The sequence below is a fragment of the Aotus nancymaae genome, unplaced genomic scaffold (genome assembly GCF_030222135.1).
Source record: "Aotus nancymaae isolate 86718 unplaced genomic scaffold, 86718_ANA_hifiasm-v0.15.2.pri h1tg000018l, whole genome shotgun sequence".
Taxonomy (NCBI): domain Eukaryota; kingdom Metazoa; phylum Chordata; class Mammalia; order Primates; family Aotidae; genus Aotus; species Aotus nancymaae.
The window spans coordinates 19,166,102-19,181,826 of NW_026988430.1; the positions used below are offsets into that span (position 1 = coordinate 19,166,102).

The window sequence follows — 15,725 nt, forward strand, 5'->3', positions numbered from 1 at the left end:
CGAGATTGCACCATTACACTCCAGCCTGGGCAGCCAGAGGGAAACTCGGTCTCCAAAAAAAAAAAAAAGGTTGGGGGGAGTCTGGAGATAGAGTTTCCCTAGTGGGAAATATATTCAATAACCTGAGACCAGAGAAAAAATAATTTCTTCCAATTTAACTGTTTTATCATTAAAAAAAAACTATGTCTTTTTTTTTCCTGGAAGATTTTCTAAATTTTATATTTCATGGCATCTATTCATTTTTTGGAGTTAACAATATATATATTTTTAATTTTCAAAAGGTCTTGTTTTGTGAACAAGTAGAATATACAGGAAATTCCGGCTTGTCAACAAAGTGAATTCGGGAAAGCCCATAGAAAAACGGGTAAAGGATATGAAAAGGTAATTGATGCAAGAGGAAACCCAAATGACTAATAAATCGATGAAGAAATGTTCAAACCCACTCTTAGCCAGAAATGCAAAATAAAAGAACAAGGATATAGCATCAGCTTGGCAACAACTGGGATGTTAATAACATCAAGTGACAGAGCCGAATAGAGAACCATCATATACTGCTGGTGGGAATGTGGACTGGCAGAGTCATTCTGGAAAACAGTCTGGCAGCCCGCAGTGGAATTAGGTATGATAATACTCTGTGACCGAGCAATACCAGTCTTACTTCCCTCCCTCCCTCCTTCCTTCCCTCCCTTCCTTCCATTCTTTTCTTTCTCTTTCTCTCCCTGTTTCCTTTCTCTCTTTCTTTCCCTCTTTCTTTTCTTTTCTTTCTTCTCTCCCTTCCCTTCCTTTCTTTCTCTCTCTCTTTCTCTTCCTTTTCTTTTCCTTTTTGGGTCCTGCTGTTGCCCAGGCTGGAATGCTCTTGTGTGATCATAGTTCCCTGTGGCCTCGAACTCCTGGCCTCAAGTGATCCTCCCAACTCCAACTTCCCAAGGTGTTGGGATTGCAGGCATGAGCCACCACACCTGACCTGGATACAGTTTCCAGAGAAATTCTCACCTGGGTGCACATGGGAACACGATGAGGACATTAGTCATAGTGTTAATTGCGATAGTTGTTGGCAAGAACCCAGATTCATTATTAGGGGAAATAAACTATGATAGATACACACTCCTATTTCTCTCTCTCTCTCTCTCTTTTTTTGAGATGGAGTTTTTGCTCTTGTCATCTAGGCTGGAGTGCAATGGCATGATCTTGGCTCACTGCAACCTCCACCTCCCGGATTCAAGTGATTCTCCTGTCTCCACCTCCCGATAGCTGGGACTATAGGCACCTGCCACCATGCCCAGCTAATTTATGTATTTTTGGTAGAGACGGGTTTTCACCATGTTGGCCAGGCTGGTCTCGAACTCCTGACTCCAGGTGATCTGCCCACCTCAGCCCTATAAAGTGCTGGGATTACAAGTGTGAGCCACTGTGCCCGGCCTATTTTCCCCTCTTGACTCCATTTCGCTTTTCCAATTTCTCTACCCACCTGGGCCTCCACCTAGAGCAAGTTGTCTCATCTCTCCGTGGCTCCACTTCCTCCCCCGTGAAATGGGAATAATAAAAGTCCCTGCCTCATCAGGGCGTGTGATACATGAGAAAACACCTTGGAGAATTTAGGGCAGTGGCTGGGCCTGAGGACAGCATTTGTGTTGCCTGGGCCGGGGCAGGGTCTGGGCTGAGGGGGCTCTCTGGAGTTGGATTCCTCCTGCTGCAGGGAGAACTGTTTTTCTGCAAAGCCCTTTCCTCCTCCTGCTGCAGCTTCTGGATTTGAGGGACTTTACTCCCCAGGAGAGTGAAGTGAGTTGGGCCGGAGCTGAGAGTCTGGTGGCCAAGCCCACAGGAAGCTGGGGTCTGTGTCTCAGATGCGGGATTGGGCAAGAGCAGAGAACTGGTCCCTGTGATCCTGGTCAGAGATATTTGGAGACACCCACAATTCCGGGAAATTCAGAGGCAGGAAGTGAAAGGGGGAGGGAGAGAGGGGAAATAGAAAACTGTACCCCAGTTCCTCCTGGCCTGTCACCCCTTCCAAATGGTGCAATGAGTGAGGTGACTGGTGTGTGGAGGTGAGGAGAGCAGCCCAGGGGACCCCCTTCTCTGGGGATAAGAACAGAGATGGCCCTGTCCCCTGCCCCCACTCTCCAGGTGAGTTACAGCTCTGTTTCCTCTTATGTTTACTGTCCAAAGTCCCAGGCCAGGAGGTCCCAGGTTAGAGCTGGGACACCCAGACATTCGGGGGCAGGCCTTGCCCAGACCAGCCCCTCCTCCACTCTCCTTCTCCTCCTTGAGTGCCACCTGCCCCAGTTCTCCTGGCTTTAACCCCTCCTTGCCCAAGGCCAGGGCTGCCTGTGGGAACCAGGTGTCCGCTCTCCACACCTTTAGCAGGTAACTGAGGCTGGGGAGGCAGCTGGGACGGGGTTGTTTGGGAACGAGGAGACCTTGGTTCAAGGATGGTGAGGACCCTGTGGAAAACTGCTGGGTGGTCTTGTCCATTAGTATGTGGAGGGGTCTCCTGACCAGGTCAAGGCCCAAGTGGTCTCCTGAGAAGGGACAGGAACCAGCGGGATTTCAAACCTCAGCCCAAACCCCCTGCCAACTTCAGATCCAACCCAGGCCACCACCCTGACCCCTCAGACCCTGCCCTCCATCCCAGCGTCAGCCTTGACGTGAATCTGCACCTCTGCCGCAGCCCCCAGAGCAACCCCAGCCCAGTCCAGCTCCAGCCCGGGCCCATCATGGCCAAGGACTTCCAAGACATCCAGCAGCTGAGCTCGGAGGAAAATGACCGTCCCTTCCAGCGAGGGGAGGGGCCAGGCACTCACAGGCTGAGTCCCAGGAGAGAAAATCTATTTCGGAAAGGCAAGTGTGCAGTTTCTGCGGCGTTGCTCCACTCTATCACAGCTCGTGATGGCTCTGGCCCTTTGGGGTCTCTGCCGCATCCACTCTGAACAGGGACTGCGGAGGGCCCAACACCCCTGCTTGCCCCCTGACCCCACCTTCCTTTCTACACCAGGACCCCAGGAAAGGTGTGTGCCCAGAGGTGTGGGGAGATCTGGAAGATAACCCGCTGCCCTTCTCCCAACCCAAGAACACATGTGCCCCGTGTGTGCATGTGCACATATGTGCATATGAGGAGTGCAGATTCAGCTAGGACTCTGTGTATGTGTATCTTTGTGTGTGAGCGTGCATATGTTGTGTGTGTGTTGTATGTTGTGTATGTTCTGTGAGTATGTGTGTTGTGTGAGTGTACGTTGTGTGTATGTTGTGTGTGAGTGTGTGTTGTGTGTGTGTGTGTGTGTGTAGAGGTGGGGTGAGTTGGGGCAGGTGGGGGAAATAGGCACAGAGAGATCCTGGAAGCTTCCTGCTCCCCCCGTCTCCCAAGACCCCTTCTCTGGATCCTTCTCTAGTAAATCTTGACTGAAAGACCCAGGTGTCTTGGAAATGTTTTTCTAAATGGGAGTATTGTGGCAGGATCATAGCTCACTGCAGTCTCAAACTCCTGGGTTCAAGCCATCCTCCCACCTCAGCCTCTCAAGTAGCTTGGACTACAGGTGTGCACCACTGAGCCCAGCTAATTAAAATTTTTTGTAGAGATGGGGTCTTGCTGTGTTGCCCAGGCTGGTGGGAAAAGATTTTAAGGTGAGAAAGAGATCTGAGCAGTTCTAGGCAGAAGGCAAGAGCCAGGGATGGAGGAGTGTCAGTTGTGTGGGTACGGGTGGTGGAGCCAGGTTCCATGGAGGCAGGAGGGGCAGGGGCTTGGAGCTTACGAAGGGGATTGGTTAGCTGGGCTGGGAGGAGGGACTCCTCATTCCTAAGGCTGGCCAACCAACTGAGGGAGGGCTGCTGCTGGGTCGGGCAGGGCAGGGCAGGGGACAGGAGGAATAGATGGTCCCTCCTGGGGACCACTCGGGAACACCAGCAGTATCTTCTCTCCCTATAGTGGGCTGGCAGGACTTCCCACCAGGTGGGGGCCCCCACAGGCAGAGGCCCTGTCAGCCTCACTCTCCTCTGCAACTCCAGTGTCCATGTGGCGCCCTGTACATGGTGAACACTCAGACAGGATATATTGGATGCTGCTGAATCTTCTGAGGGTGAGAGAACTTAGAGTTCGAGCAGGAGGCTTGGCGAGAGGCCAGGATTTCTGAAATTAATGGGAGAGCGAGCTCACTCTGATGGACTGAGGGACACCAGTGAGGGGCCCGTCTGAAGGGATGTAGCCAAGTCCCTGCATTTCTCTCCAGCAGCCTGGGAGGTGGGGGCTGGGGGAATGTCATCATGTGAGCTGAAAAAGGTGAAGGGTTGTGGGATTCACTTACAGGGGTGGTGTCTGACTCAGGACAGTGACCTGGGGAGGAAGATTCTGGGCCCCTGACTCAGTCTCCCCAGCATGTGGTGGTGCTGGGCGGGGTAATAGAAATGAGAAGACAGGGTAGTCCACAGTCAGCGTCCAAGGCCAAGAAGAGCAGGCGTTCTGTTTGCAGGTGGATGCTGCAAAGACAGGAGCTCGGGGCTGGGGTAACTGGCATTGAACTGGAGGCAGCAGAGCAGGAGCCCAGCTCTGTGTGCAGGAGGACGTGAGTGCGCGAGTGTATGATTAGCATATATGTGCACATGTGAGTGTGTACAACAGAACCTGTGTTCATGTGTGTGCAAATGTGTTTTTGAGTGAAGCAAGAATGTGTGTGTGAGGGTATGTGAATGTGTGTGTGTTTGTGAGGGTATGTGCGTGTGTGTGTGAGTTTATGAGGGTATGTGAATTGTGTGTGTGTGAGTTTGTGAAGTGTGTGTGTGAGGGCATGTGTGTGTGAGGGTATATGTGTGAGTGTATGTGTTTGTGAGGGTGTGTGAGGGTATGTGAGTGTGAGTTTGTGAGGGTATATGAATGTGTATGTGAGTGTGCGTGAGTTTGTGAGGGTATGTGAGTGTGTTTGTGAGGGTATGTGAGTGTGTGTGTGAGGGTATGTGAATGTGTGTGTGTTTGTGAGGGTATGTGAGTGTGTGTGTTTGTGAGGGTGAGTGTGTGTGGGTTTGTGAATGTGTGTGAGCTTGTGAAGGTATGTGAATGTGTCTGTGAGTTTGTGAGAGTGAGTGTGTGAGTGTGAGTTTGTGAGGGTATGTGAATGTGTGGGTGAGTGCTGTCAGGGTGTGGATGGATCAAGGGGCGGGCGCGGTACCTGTGAGACGGCCTCTGGCTGAGGCGAGCAAATTCAGAGTGGAATGAGGTCTCTAGGGGAGTGAGGGCAGAGGCCATTGGGGAGGAGGCCTTGAGTGGTGGGCGTGAGGACAACAGGTGGGACCTGGAGGGCTGTCCTTGGAGAGTGGGCTTGGTGGAATGACCAGACTTAAGGATCTCAATGGAATTTGGGGAGGGGAGGGATTGTTCCAGTATGGATTTTAGGAAGAACACAGGACCCAGCTTCTGGAGTCTCCAATCTGAGGGGACAGGGGCCTTAGAAGAGCTGAGACTAAGGCCCAAGGTGATCTGGAGGCCTCTGCCACTGGCTGGATGGGAGGAAGAGCATTCACAGATCCCCTTCTCTGGATATGTGCCTATGCAGGGATGGGTCTGTCCCAGCCCCCTCTGTGTCTCCCAGTCCCCCAGCTCCAGGATCGGGGCTTTCAACACAGCTGATGTGAATATCCTGTGTCACGAGCATGGGTGTGTGCACCCGGGTAGCTGTGTGTGTATGTTTGAACATGGCGATATGGGTGCGAGGGTATAAGAGAGTGTGTGTGTGTGTGTGTGTGTGTGTGTGTGTGCGCGCGCGCGCAATACTCAAATGCTGGGGTTAAGGCCCGCGATGACTCCCCCATGGCCCCAACCAATCTCCCCACCCAGGTTATGCCTCCTCAGGCTTCGGGGCCCTGCCTTTACCCTCTGACTCCTGGCGCCCTGGCTGCTGGCTCCTGATGCCCCTCTCCCACAGGGCCACCTCCTGCCCAGCTCCTGCCACAGCGTCTCTGCTCCATAGTCCGCTTCAGTCTGCTTGCCCTGGGCTTCAACATCCTGCTGCTGGTGGTGATCTGTGTGGTTGGGTCCCAAAGTGAGGGTCACAGGGGCCAGCAGGGATGGGCAAGGAGTGGGGGAAGAGACACGGGCAGTGGTGGGCAGTGATGGGGGTGGTGGGAGGGGAAGGGATGGAGGTGGGGCGAATGTGGGGGCCGTAAGGGGCTGGTCACATGGACAGTGATGGGGACACAGCCCCTCTCCCTCGTCCTGACCCCGCTGCCACCTGACAAGGTGCACGGCTGCAAGCAGAGCTGCGGACCCTGGAGGAAGCTTTCAGCAACTTTTCCTCAAGCACCCTGGTGGAGATCTATGCTCTCGGCACCCACGGTGAGGGGCTGGATGGCTGGGCTCTCGTTTATCCGCACAGGTTTGCTGGGCTCAGTGAGGAGTCTGAGTCAGGGCTGTGTTGGGTGCTGTGGGGTGCAGGCTGGGCAGGGTGTTCAGGGGCCCTGGAGGATGTAGAAGAGGGAGGCTGGTGGGGACGGAGGAGGTTAGTGCCAGGTGGAGAGGTTGGATCTGCGACATCTGGAGGCCAGGAAGGCACCACGTCTTGGGGCAGTGAGCAGATGGAGTGTGGTGGGAGCCCTTCGGAGGGACAGGCAGATAAGGGTTATCCAGAGAGGTGAGGAGGGGCCCGGCCATGCAGGCGAGCCATGATGACAGAGCAAGGCTTTATTTTGAGAAAATGGGAACCCATTGAACGAATTTAGGCAGGAGAGTGGCCTAAGCCACTGTGGCAGTGCAGGGAGCTTGGGCGGGGTCGTGGAGGCCAGGAGGTGGACGCCTGCAACACCCAGGACGAGGTGCTGGCCCCCTGGTGCCCCAGGAGCATGAGGACGGAGGGAGGCTGAGCAGGGAAACAGTTGGCTTTCCACTTTCAGGAGGCAGCGTGGGTGACAAGATAACATCTCTGGGAGCCAAGCTGGAGAAACAAAAGCAGGACCTGAAAGCAGGTCAGAGAGCCTCCCGGGGTGTGTGTGCATGTGCGTGCATGTGTACGTGTGCAGTGTGTGTGTAGTGTGTGCGTGTGTGTGTCTGTCTCCGTACATGTGGGGTGGTGTGTCATGGATGTATGTGTAGTGTGTAGTGTGTATAGGTGTGTGTTGTGTGTGTGCATGTGTGGTGTTGTGTGATGGGTCCGTGTGTGTGGTATGATGTATGTGTGTGTTTGCATGTGATGTGTGTGGTGCATCTCTTGGTGTGTTTGTGAGTGTGATGAATCTGTGTGTGGGGTGGTGTATGTGTGTATCTGTGTGTGTGTGGTGTATGTGTGTGTGATGATCTGTGTGTGGGGTGGTGTATGTGTGTATCTGTGTGTGTGTGACAGATCTGTGTGTGGGGTGGTGTATGTGTGTATCTGTGTGCGTGTGGTGTATGTGTGTGTGATGGGTCTGTGTGTGGGGTGGTGTATGTGTGTATCTGTGTGTGTGGTGTATGTATGTGTGTGTGATGGGTCTGTGTGGTGTGGTATCTGTAGTGTGTATGGTGTTTGTGTGTGTGGTTTGATATGTGTGGTGTGTGAAAGTGTGTATGTGTGTGTGTGGTGTGTCTCTATGTGGGGGTGTGTGCCTATGTGTGTGGTGGGTGTATGTGTTGGTATGATGTGTCTGTGTGTGCATGTGGGGTAGTGTGGTATGTGTGTGTATGTATGTGGTCCGGGTGGCCTGAATGTGTGTGTGATGGGTCTGTGTGACCTGTGTGATATATGTATCTGTGGTGTGTGTTTGTGTGGTATGGTGTGTGGTGTGGTGTGTGTGGTGTGGTGTGATCTAGGCATGGTATATGTGTCTTTGTGGTGTGTGGTATGGTTGGGCATGGTATACATGTCTGTGTGGTGTGTGGTGTGGTGCGGTGTGGTCTAGGCATGGTAGAGTCTGTGTGGTGTGTGGTGTGTGTGGTGTGTGGTGTGGTGTGGTCTAGGCATGGTAGAGTCTGTGTGGTGTGTGGTGTGTGTGGTGTGTGGTGTGGTGCGGTGTGGTCTAGGCATGGTAGAGTCTGTGTGGTGTGTGGTGTGTGTGGTGTGTGTGGTGTGTGGTGTGGTGTGGTCTAGGCATGGTAGAGTCTGTGTGGTGTGTGGTGTGTGTGGTGTGTGGTGTGGTGTGGTGTGGTCTAGGCATGGTAGAGTCTGTGAGGTGTGTGGTGTGTGTGGTGTGTGGTGTGTGTGGTGTGTGTGGTGTGTGGTGTGGTGTGGTCTAGGCATGGTAGAGTCTGTGTGGTGTGTCTGGTGTGTGGTGTGGTCTAGGCATGGTAGAGTCTGTGTGGTGTGTGGTATGTGTGGTGTGTGGTGTGGTGTGATCTAGGCATGGTATGTGTGTCTTTGTGGTGTGTGGTGTGGTGTGGTCTATGCATGGTAGAGTCTGTGGGGTGGATGTGCTTCCCCAGCCACAGGCTGGAGCCGGGCAGGAGGGGACGTGCAGCACTTTCACCTGCCTGTCCTAGATCACGACTCCCTGCTCCTGCATCTGAAGCACTTCCCCATGGACCTGCGCTTCCTGACCTGCCAGATGGAGCTCCTCCACAGTAACGGTAGGGGTGGGACGTCTGCAGTCCCAGTGTGCGCGCCTCTGACTGGATCTCATCCCCCTGCCCCCTGCCCCCTCAGGCTCCCAAAGGACCTGCTGCCCTGTCAACTGGGTGGAGCACCAAGCCAGCTGCTACTGGTTCTCTCACTCGGGGAAGGCCTGGGCTGAGGCGGAGAAGTACTGCCAGCTGGAGAATGCACACCTGGTGGTCATCAACTCCTGGGAGGAGCAGGTGAGGCCACGCTTCCCGCAGGCAGGAGGACACCCTTGGAAGGCAGGCTATGGGAGGCTGGATCGGGCTTATTTTATCCTTTTAACCTAAAAAGAGAGTCCAGAAGCAGAATTGTAGTGGAGCTCTGGGAGGTTCAGTGAAACAACCATTGTTTCTTTTTTTTTTTTTTTTTGAAACAGAGTTTCACTCTTGTTGCCCAGGCTGGAGTGCAATGGCGCGATCTTGGCTCACTGCAACCTCCACCTCCTGGGTTCAAGCAATTCTCCTGCCTCAGCCTCCTGAGTAGCTGGGACTACAGGCTCATGCCACCATGCCTGGCTAATTTTTTGTATTTTTAGTAGAGACGAGGTTTCATCATGTAAGCCAGGATGGTTTCAATCTTCTGACTTCATAATCCGCCCACCTCAGCCTCCCAAAGTGCCGGATTACAGGCGTGAGCCCCCGCGCCTGGCCTCTTTTTTGTTTTGTTTTGTTTTTTAATATGTTCAGCTTTCTGATTTAAGGCAGGCGCTGATTCTGAGAGGTAGGAGGTTGCAGCCTGGAGCTTGGCAAAGAGACAGGAGCCAGGCAACCAGGTGATATGGAGCAGGTCAGGGGACAGGATACGGGACAGGATGACCAAAGAGGCCAGGACAGGCCGGAGAACACAGGGAGGGCACCGAGGGTCCCTTCTTGCTGTGCTGGGCTTCGAGTGCTGGTCACTTGGATGAAGGGAACCGAGCAAGGAGGAGCCCAGTGACTCACCTGCAGAGGGTTACTGGTTCCCTCCAAGGTGCTCTGTCTCCGCTTCCCATGGCCACTGCCAGACAGCAAAGTTCACGGAGAAGAATCAACCCATTAGAATAGATGGGACAGCTCTGGAAAAGGAGGGTAATAATGGTAACATTTACTAAGCACTTACTATGTGCTTTCATACATTTCTTCAAACCTCACAATCCCAGGGCACAGGCACTCGTATTATTCCCAGTTCAAGGGAGTGGGGGATGTCAGCACTAAGGGACAGAGAGGTTAAGTAACTTGTCACAAATTGAGCAAGAGATGGGACCACAATTCAGACCCACCCAGCCTCTTTAGCCAGTGTCTTCAACTGCTACGTGCTGCTTTGATCCTGTGGGGTCTGTGAGGGCCTTGTTCTCTATGAACTTGGAAGTTTTTTTTTTTTTTTTTTTTTTTGAGACAGAGTTTCATTCTTGTTGCCCAGGCTGGAGTGCGATGGCGTGATCTAGGCTCACTGCAACCTCTGCCACCAGGTTTAAGTGATTCTCCTGCCTCAGCCTCCCGAATAGCTGAGATTACAGGTGCATGCTACCACACCTGGCTAATTTTTGTGTTGTTAGTAGAGATGGGGGTCGCCATTTTGGCCAGGCTGATCTCAAACTCCTAACCTCAGGTGATATGCCTGCCTCAGCCTCCCAAAGTGCTGATATTACAGACATGAGCCACTGCGCCTGGCCTGAACTTGGAAGGATTTTATTGCCGCAGTAGTTAAGGCATGTGATACAGGGGCCAGAATATATGTAGTGTTTGCTTTGCATCAGGCTGCGTTAGTGCTTTACAGCATAGAGTGAGTATGAACGTATTTTGCTTACTGATCAGGTTGAACTTGCCAACATTTAATCAGTTTTGACCTCTACAAATGTCAGTTTCATGCAGTTAAACCTGATTTCAGTATTCTGTGACTTGGCACACAACAGGTTCATGACCGCTACAACTTCATGTTGGACAGAGCTTTCGTCATCATGAAGCAAACGTGTGTCCCACTTAATGCTTTTTTGCCTTGAATTTATCTGATATATAAATACCGGTCCTTGATTTTTTTTCACTTGAATTTGCTTGCTGTATCTCTGTCTATCCTTTCATTTCTTATCTTTTCAAATCTCTGTTTTAAAGGAATGATTCTCAGTCTTCACTGAACATTGTAATCGCTTTAAGAGTTAAAAAAATATATCGACTCCTGGGTCTCACCCTTAAAAATGCCGATTTAAATTAATCTTGGCCTTATCCTGGACCATTCCCTGAGGAGTGCCATGAGGCAGCTAAACTTAAGGTATTTCTCCTGTATAGATTTTTTGTTTTGTTTTGTTTTGTTTTTGAGACAAGGTCTGGCTCTATCGCCCAGGCTGGAGTGCAGTGGCATGATCTCAGCTCACTGTAACCTCTGCCTCCCAGACTCAAGCGATCCTCCCACCTCAGCCTCTTGAGAAGCTGGGACTACAGGCGCACCCCACCATGCCTGGCTAGTTTTTTGTATTTTTAGTAGAGACGATGTTTCACCATGTTGCCCAGGCTCGTCTTGAACTCCTGGCCTCAAGCGATTTGCCCACCTGGGCCTCCCAAAGGGTTGGGATTACAGGTGTGAGCCACTGTAATCCAAAAACTGTGCCTGGCAGGTTTTGTTTTTGATGTTTAAAAAATCTAATAAGTACCTTTCCTTATAATAGTTGAGTGTCTCATTTATATTTTAGATATGTTTCACCTTAGTCCTTTCTTTTTTCTGCTTTACATGCTTTTTAATTTTCTTACAATTGCTCTGTGAGAGGTGCTTTTTTTGTTTTCTCCTTTTTGGAATTTTGGAATCTATGTAGTTTATTTTGAGTTATTCCAGTGATTACTTGTATAACTTTAAATAATAGGCTGAAAATTACTGCTTTGAAAACTAAAAGTTTGTATGACTTCCATAGGAAAGGTGAGGAGACCAGGATACCTCTTACTCCCACATGCCTAAATCTTTTCTTTCCTAAGTTCCTCAAGTGTTTTATCTAAAATTTTTTGTTTTGTTTTTGAGATGGAGTCTTGCTCTGTCACCCAGGCTGGAGTACAATGGCGCGATCTTGGCTCACTGCAACCTCTGCCTCCTGGGTTCAAGTGATTCTCCTGCCTCAGCCTCCCGAGTAGCTGGGATTACAGAGGCCCGCCACCACAACTGGCTAATTTTTGTATTTTTAGTAGAGATGGGGTTTCACCATGTTGGCCAGGCTGGTCTTGAACTCTTGACCTCAGGTGATCTCCCCACCCCAGCCTCTGAAAGTGCTGGGATTACAGGCTTGAACCACTGCACCTGACCTTTTTTTTTTTTTTTTTTTTAATATATAGCTCAAACTTTTCAGTTCCTTTACTTATTCTCTTTTATTGATGTCTTCTTTCATGTTTTATGTCATTTTTAAAAAATTTTTTAAGCATGTAAAGAAATTGTTCTCCAACACCCCCTCACATTCTGAAGAAAGGCTTCTTTTCAAAGTCTGCTTTTCACCCCTCTCTTTGATATCCCAGTTCTTTTTCCTCTGTCTCATCTTCCTCTTTGGGGGCATAAGCTCCATGGTGGTTTTCCTTCTCTGTTACTTTTGTGAATGTGTACAATGCATTCTTTCCTGTGATTCACCCGGGAAAGGGGGGATGAATGATCCCGGACTGTCTTCTCTGATCATCTGGCACGATTTGAAACTCCTCTCCATCTTTAACACCGAGGGCTGGATCCTGCTAATTTGTAATCTCTGCCAGTTGTTCAGTTTCTTGTGGTGATGGGAGGGAGGGCTGCCAGCGGGCAGCGGCACGGAGCATATCTTGTCTCCAGGCACTTTCTCTCCAACTCTGCTGACTCCTCTGGACTTGGGGCAGCCTCACCTGCCTCTGAGGGCTGCCCCTTCATGCTTCTACTTCCTACGTGGAAAGTAGAAAATTTCCTCCTCAGAGTTTCCTTTCTTGTTAAAGAATAAATCCTTCTTGCTAATAACTCTTTGTTAAGCCCTATCCTATGTAGCTGTTAGACATGTTCACAGGGACGTAGTACATACTATGTCCTTGTATTTTAAACAAGATATGTGTGCCGGACGTGCTCACAGGCATGTCCCAGCTCGCAGCCTATGCTCCTTCCTTATGCCTTTTTGTTCTCCATTGCTTTTACCTGTTTAAAAAAGTTTTATTAGCCAATCAGGTTTTAGTTTAAATTGTAAGGTCTGGCTCCAACCAATGAAAATCAGACACAGCAGTAAGAACAACCCCAAATGCGTAAGGGATAAATATGTCTGCTTTTCCCTTTGTTCATTGTACTCTCGTGGCTAGTGAAGGTACCCTTCCTGCTGGCAAGAGTACCCTTGCCAGCAGGAAGTAAAAATTGCTTTGCTGAAAAGTCCTTTGTCTCAGTGTTAATTTTTCTTTGTGGCACCGACACAATAGGATGTTTCCAACATCCTATTTGTGGGATTCCAGAATTTTGGGATACAACAGTTTCTGATAATCAGATGAGGTGAATAACTGGAACCTTAGTTGTTTTTCTAGGGACTGAGAGTAGATTTAGGCAATTTTCCTTCAATGTTGGGGCCCCTTCGCTGGCTGTCAAAGAGAATTGTTGATTGTGCACGTTGCTCAATGGATCCATCCCTCCACTTCCTCCACAAAACCAGGTGACCACACCTCCCCCTGCTACCCTACCAAACTATGGGACCTAAGTCCCCAGGAACAGCTGTATGTGTAAGAGAAAGCCACTTGGAGGGGCTACTGTGCTGGGGCTGTGGGTGCGTGTGAGTCGCGGGGAGCCGCTTTCACTCAAGCCCCTGCCAGCTGGCTGACTGGGCTGTGTCCTCACACTCAGGCATTTTCCTATTTTGCACCGATTGCCAGATTCCACATAGCTAGATCATAATGGAGCCCTGGGCAGTGGGTCCAAGCTTAGAGGCTCCTGGGCCTGACAAATCTCAGAAAATGACAGCTACACATAAAGCGAGAGTGACCAGGGGACGATGTACCTGAGAGGCGAGTGAAACTGAGATCTTTAGTGGGTCTGGGGTCTGGGGAGGCAGTAGGAGCAGAGACCGGGATCAGGATCCCAGGAGTTTGAGGCTGTGGGCAGAAGACAGGGAGAGGACCAGAGCTTGGGTAGAGCCATAAGCTGGGAATGAAGGGGGATGCCGGGCCAGGGCTGTGAACAGGACAGTGTCCACTAACTCAGGTACAGGATTGGCTCTCTGGGCTCTGCAACTCCCTGCAAAGTGTGGTCGCTGCAGTGCCCATCTTAGAGGGCTTCTGAGGATTAAATGAGATCATCTTTGCACAGGCAGCATAAAGTCTAGCCCAGTAAATGTGCACTGAACAATAGCTATAGTGACAGAAGGAAAAGCTAGGAAGCAGTCTTGTTGGGAGCTGATGCTTCAGCCTGGGGGCAGATCAGGCTGGGAAAGGCTGAGGGGGCCACAGTTCCATGGCTGCATGGAGGGAGGATAAAGGCACAGGAGACTAGAAACTTCCTTGTCGTCTGTTTTTCCAGAAATTCATCGCACAACACACGAACCCCTTTCATACCTGGATAGGTCTCACGGACAGCGATGGCTCCTGGAAATGGGTGGATGGCACAGACTATAGTCACAACTACAAGTAAGTGGCCTCTTCCCTCTCCCCCTTGTTAGATTTCTCTGGGGACAGCCCCCTGGCCTTTCATTCCAAGCCACCCTGACTCGTCTCTCAGGGACCAAATTCCCCAATTCTCTCTTCCCCAGACTCCCAAACCCTCCAAGGCTGTGCTTTTCCGGGCTCGGGGTGAGGGTTGCTGGGACTGGGGGCAGAAGTTAGAGTCTGAGTTTTCTCTTGCCTCCTTAGGAACTGGGCTGCCACTCAGCCTGATGATTGGCACGGGCATGAGCTGGGTGAAAGTGAAGACTGTGCTGAAATCCAGCCAGATGGACGCTGGAATGATGACTTCTGCCTGCAGGTGCACCGCTGGGTGTGTGAGAAGAAACGAAATAGCACCAGCGAGGTGGCCTGACCCCAGAGCACCTCTGTCTAACCCATAGGCCACAGCTCCCCAGCTCTGGCTTCTCTGTTAAGGGTTTTGAAGAAAGGAAGAAAAATGGAGACAGGGGTATGGGGAAGAGCCGAGCAAAGATAGAAAGGAGGTAGTTTAAGAGTCCTTGACCCTGGAGGGCGGAGATCCCACCTCCTTCCCTAATTCATTGTAATTGTTAGAATTGTCAGCCTCTTCAATGGAGCAGGAAAAGAAGAAACAAATACTTGAATCTCTGTGTGGCTTGGTTATTTGGAACTGAGAAATGTAGTATGCAAACAAGGGAGAGGGGAGGGCGTGGGAGAGGCAAGGTATGAATCCTAGACAGCTGCTCCTTGGTCCCAAATCCTGAGGGAAACAAGAAAGGGGTTTGGAGTGGATGGGTTTGTGGCTGGCACCTGTGGGAGAAAGGGGTTTGGAGCGGATGGGTTTGTGGCTGGCACCTGTGGGAAAGGGGCTGGCTGGGCTGTGACTGGAGGGTCCACTTGGCTCCCAGGGCTCCCAAAGGAAGCATCTTTCTCTGCGGTTGGCTTCTCCCCAGACTGGGTCACAGGGAACACCCCAGCTTCACTCTCAGCCTTCAAGGAAAATGGTCATGAGGAGAAGGAGGATTGGTAAGTTGCTTTCTCACCACCATAGCTATCTCTTTTTGACCCCAAGCAGATCTAGGCAAATCTCCAGCACAGGTGTCACCAACAATCCCCACAGTGAGTAAACTAACCCCTCCGAGAACATTCTGAAACTGACCTTAAAAAGACCGTTAAGCCGGCCGGGCACGGTGGCTCACACCTGTAATCCCAGCACTTTGGGAGGCCGAGGCGGGCGGATCACCTGAGGTCAGGAGTTTAAGACCAGCCAGACCAACATGGAGAAACCCAACTGTACTAAAAACACAAAATTAGCCAGGCGTGGTGGCGTATGCCTGTGATCCCAGCTACTTGGGAGGCTGAGGCAGGAGAATCACTTGAGCCTGGGAGGTGGAGGTTGCAGTGAACCAAGATCGCACCATTGTACTCCTGCCTGGGCAGCAAGAGTGAAACTCCGTCTCAAAAACAAAACAAAACAAAACAAAAGACTGTTAAGCCATTATATTTTTTTATTTTTTAGGTTACAGAAGTAATACATTCTATTAGTAAAAAATGTTTTAAATGCCACACACACACACACACACACACACATACATACACAGACATACACACATATACATAC

General features: G+C 50.8%; 1 protein-coding gene across 1 annotated transcript; it reads left to right on the forward strand.

Moving 5' to 3' along the window:
* The first annotated feature begins 292 nt into the window (after window positions 1-292).
* On the forward strand, window positions 293-14,748 carry ASGR2 (asialoglycoprotein receptor 2). Its single transcript, XM_064378381.1, has 9 exons — window positions 293-619; window positions 2,669-2,838; window positions 5,907-6,023; window positions 6,221-6,316; window positions 6,871-6,942; window positions 8,429-8,515; window positions 8,592-8,743; window positions 14,004-14,110; window positions 14,333-14,748. Exons 1-9 carry the CDS (start codon window positions 564-566, stop codon window positions 14,496-14,498), a joined length of 1,023 nt encoding a protein of 340 aa, XP_064234451.1. The 5' UTR covers window positions 293-563; the 3' UTR covers window positions 14,499-14,748.
* The last annotated feature ends 977 nt before the right edge of the window (window positions 14,749-15,725 follow it).

Coding starts and splice junctions, on each gene's coding strand:
- ASGR2 (XM_064378381.1), top strand. CDS start 564: ATGTGGACTGGCAGAGTCATTCTGGAAAACAGTCTGGCAGCCCGCAGT. Junction 620..2,668: donor GCAGCCCGCAGTGGAATTAG/GTATGATAATAC, acceptor CCTCTGCCGCAG/CCCCCAGAGCAACCCCAGCC. Junction 14,111..14,332: donor GACTATAGTCACAACTACAA/GTAAGTGGCCTC, acceptor TTGCCTCCTTAG/GAACTGGGCTGCCACTCAGC.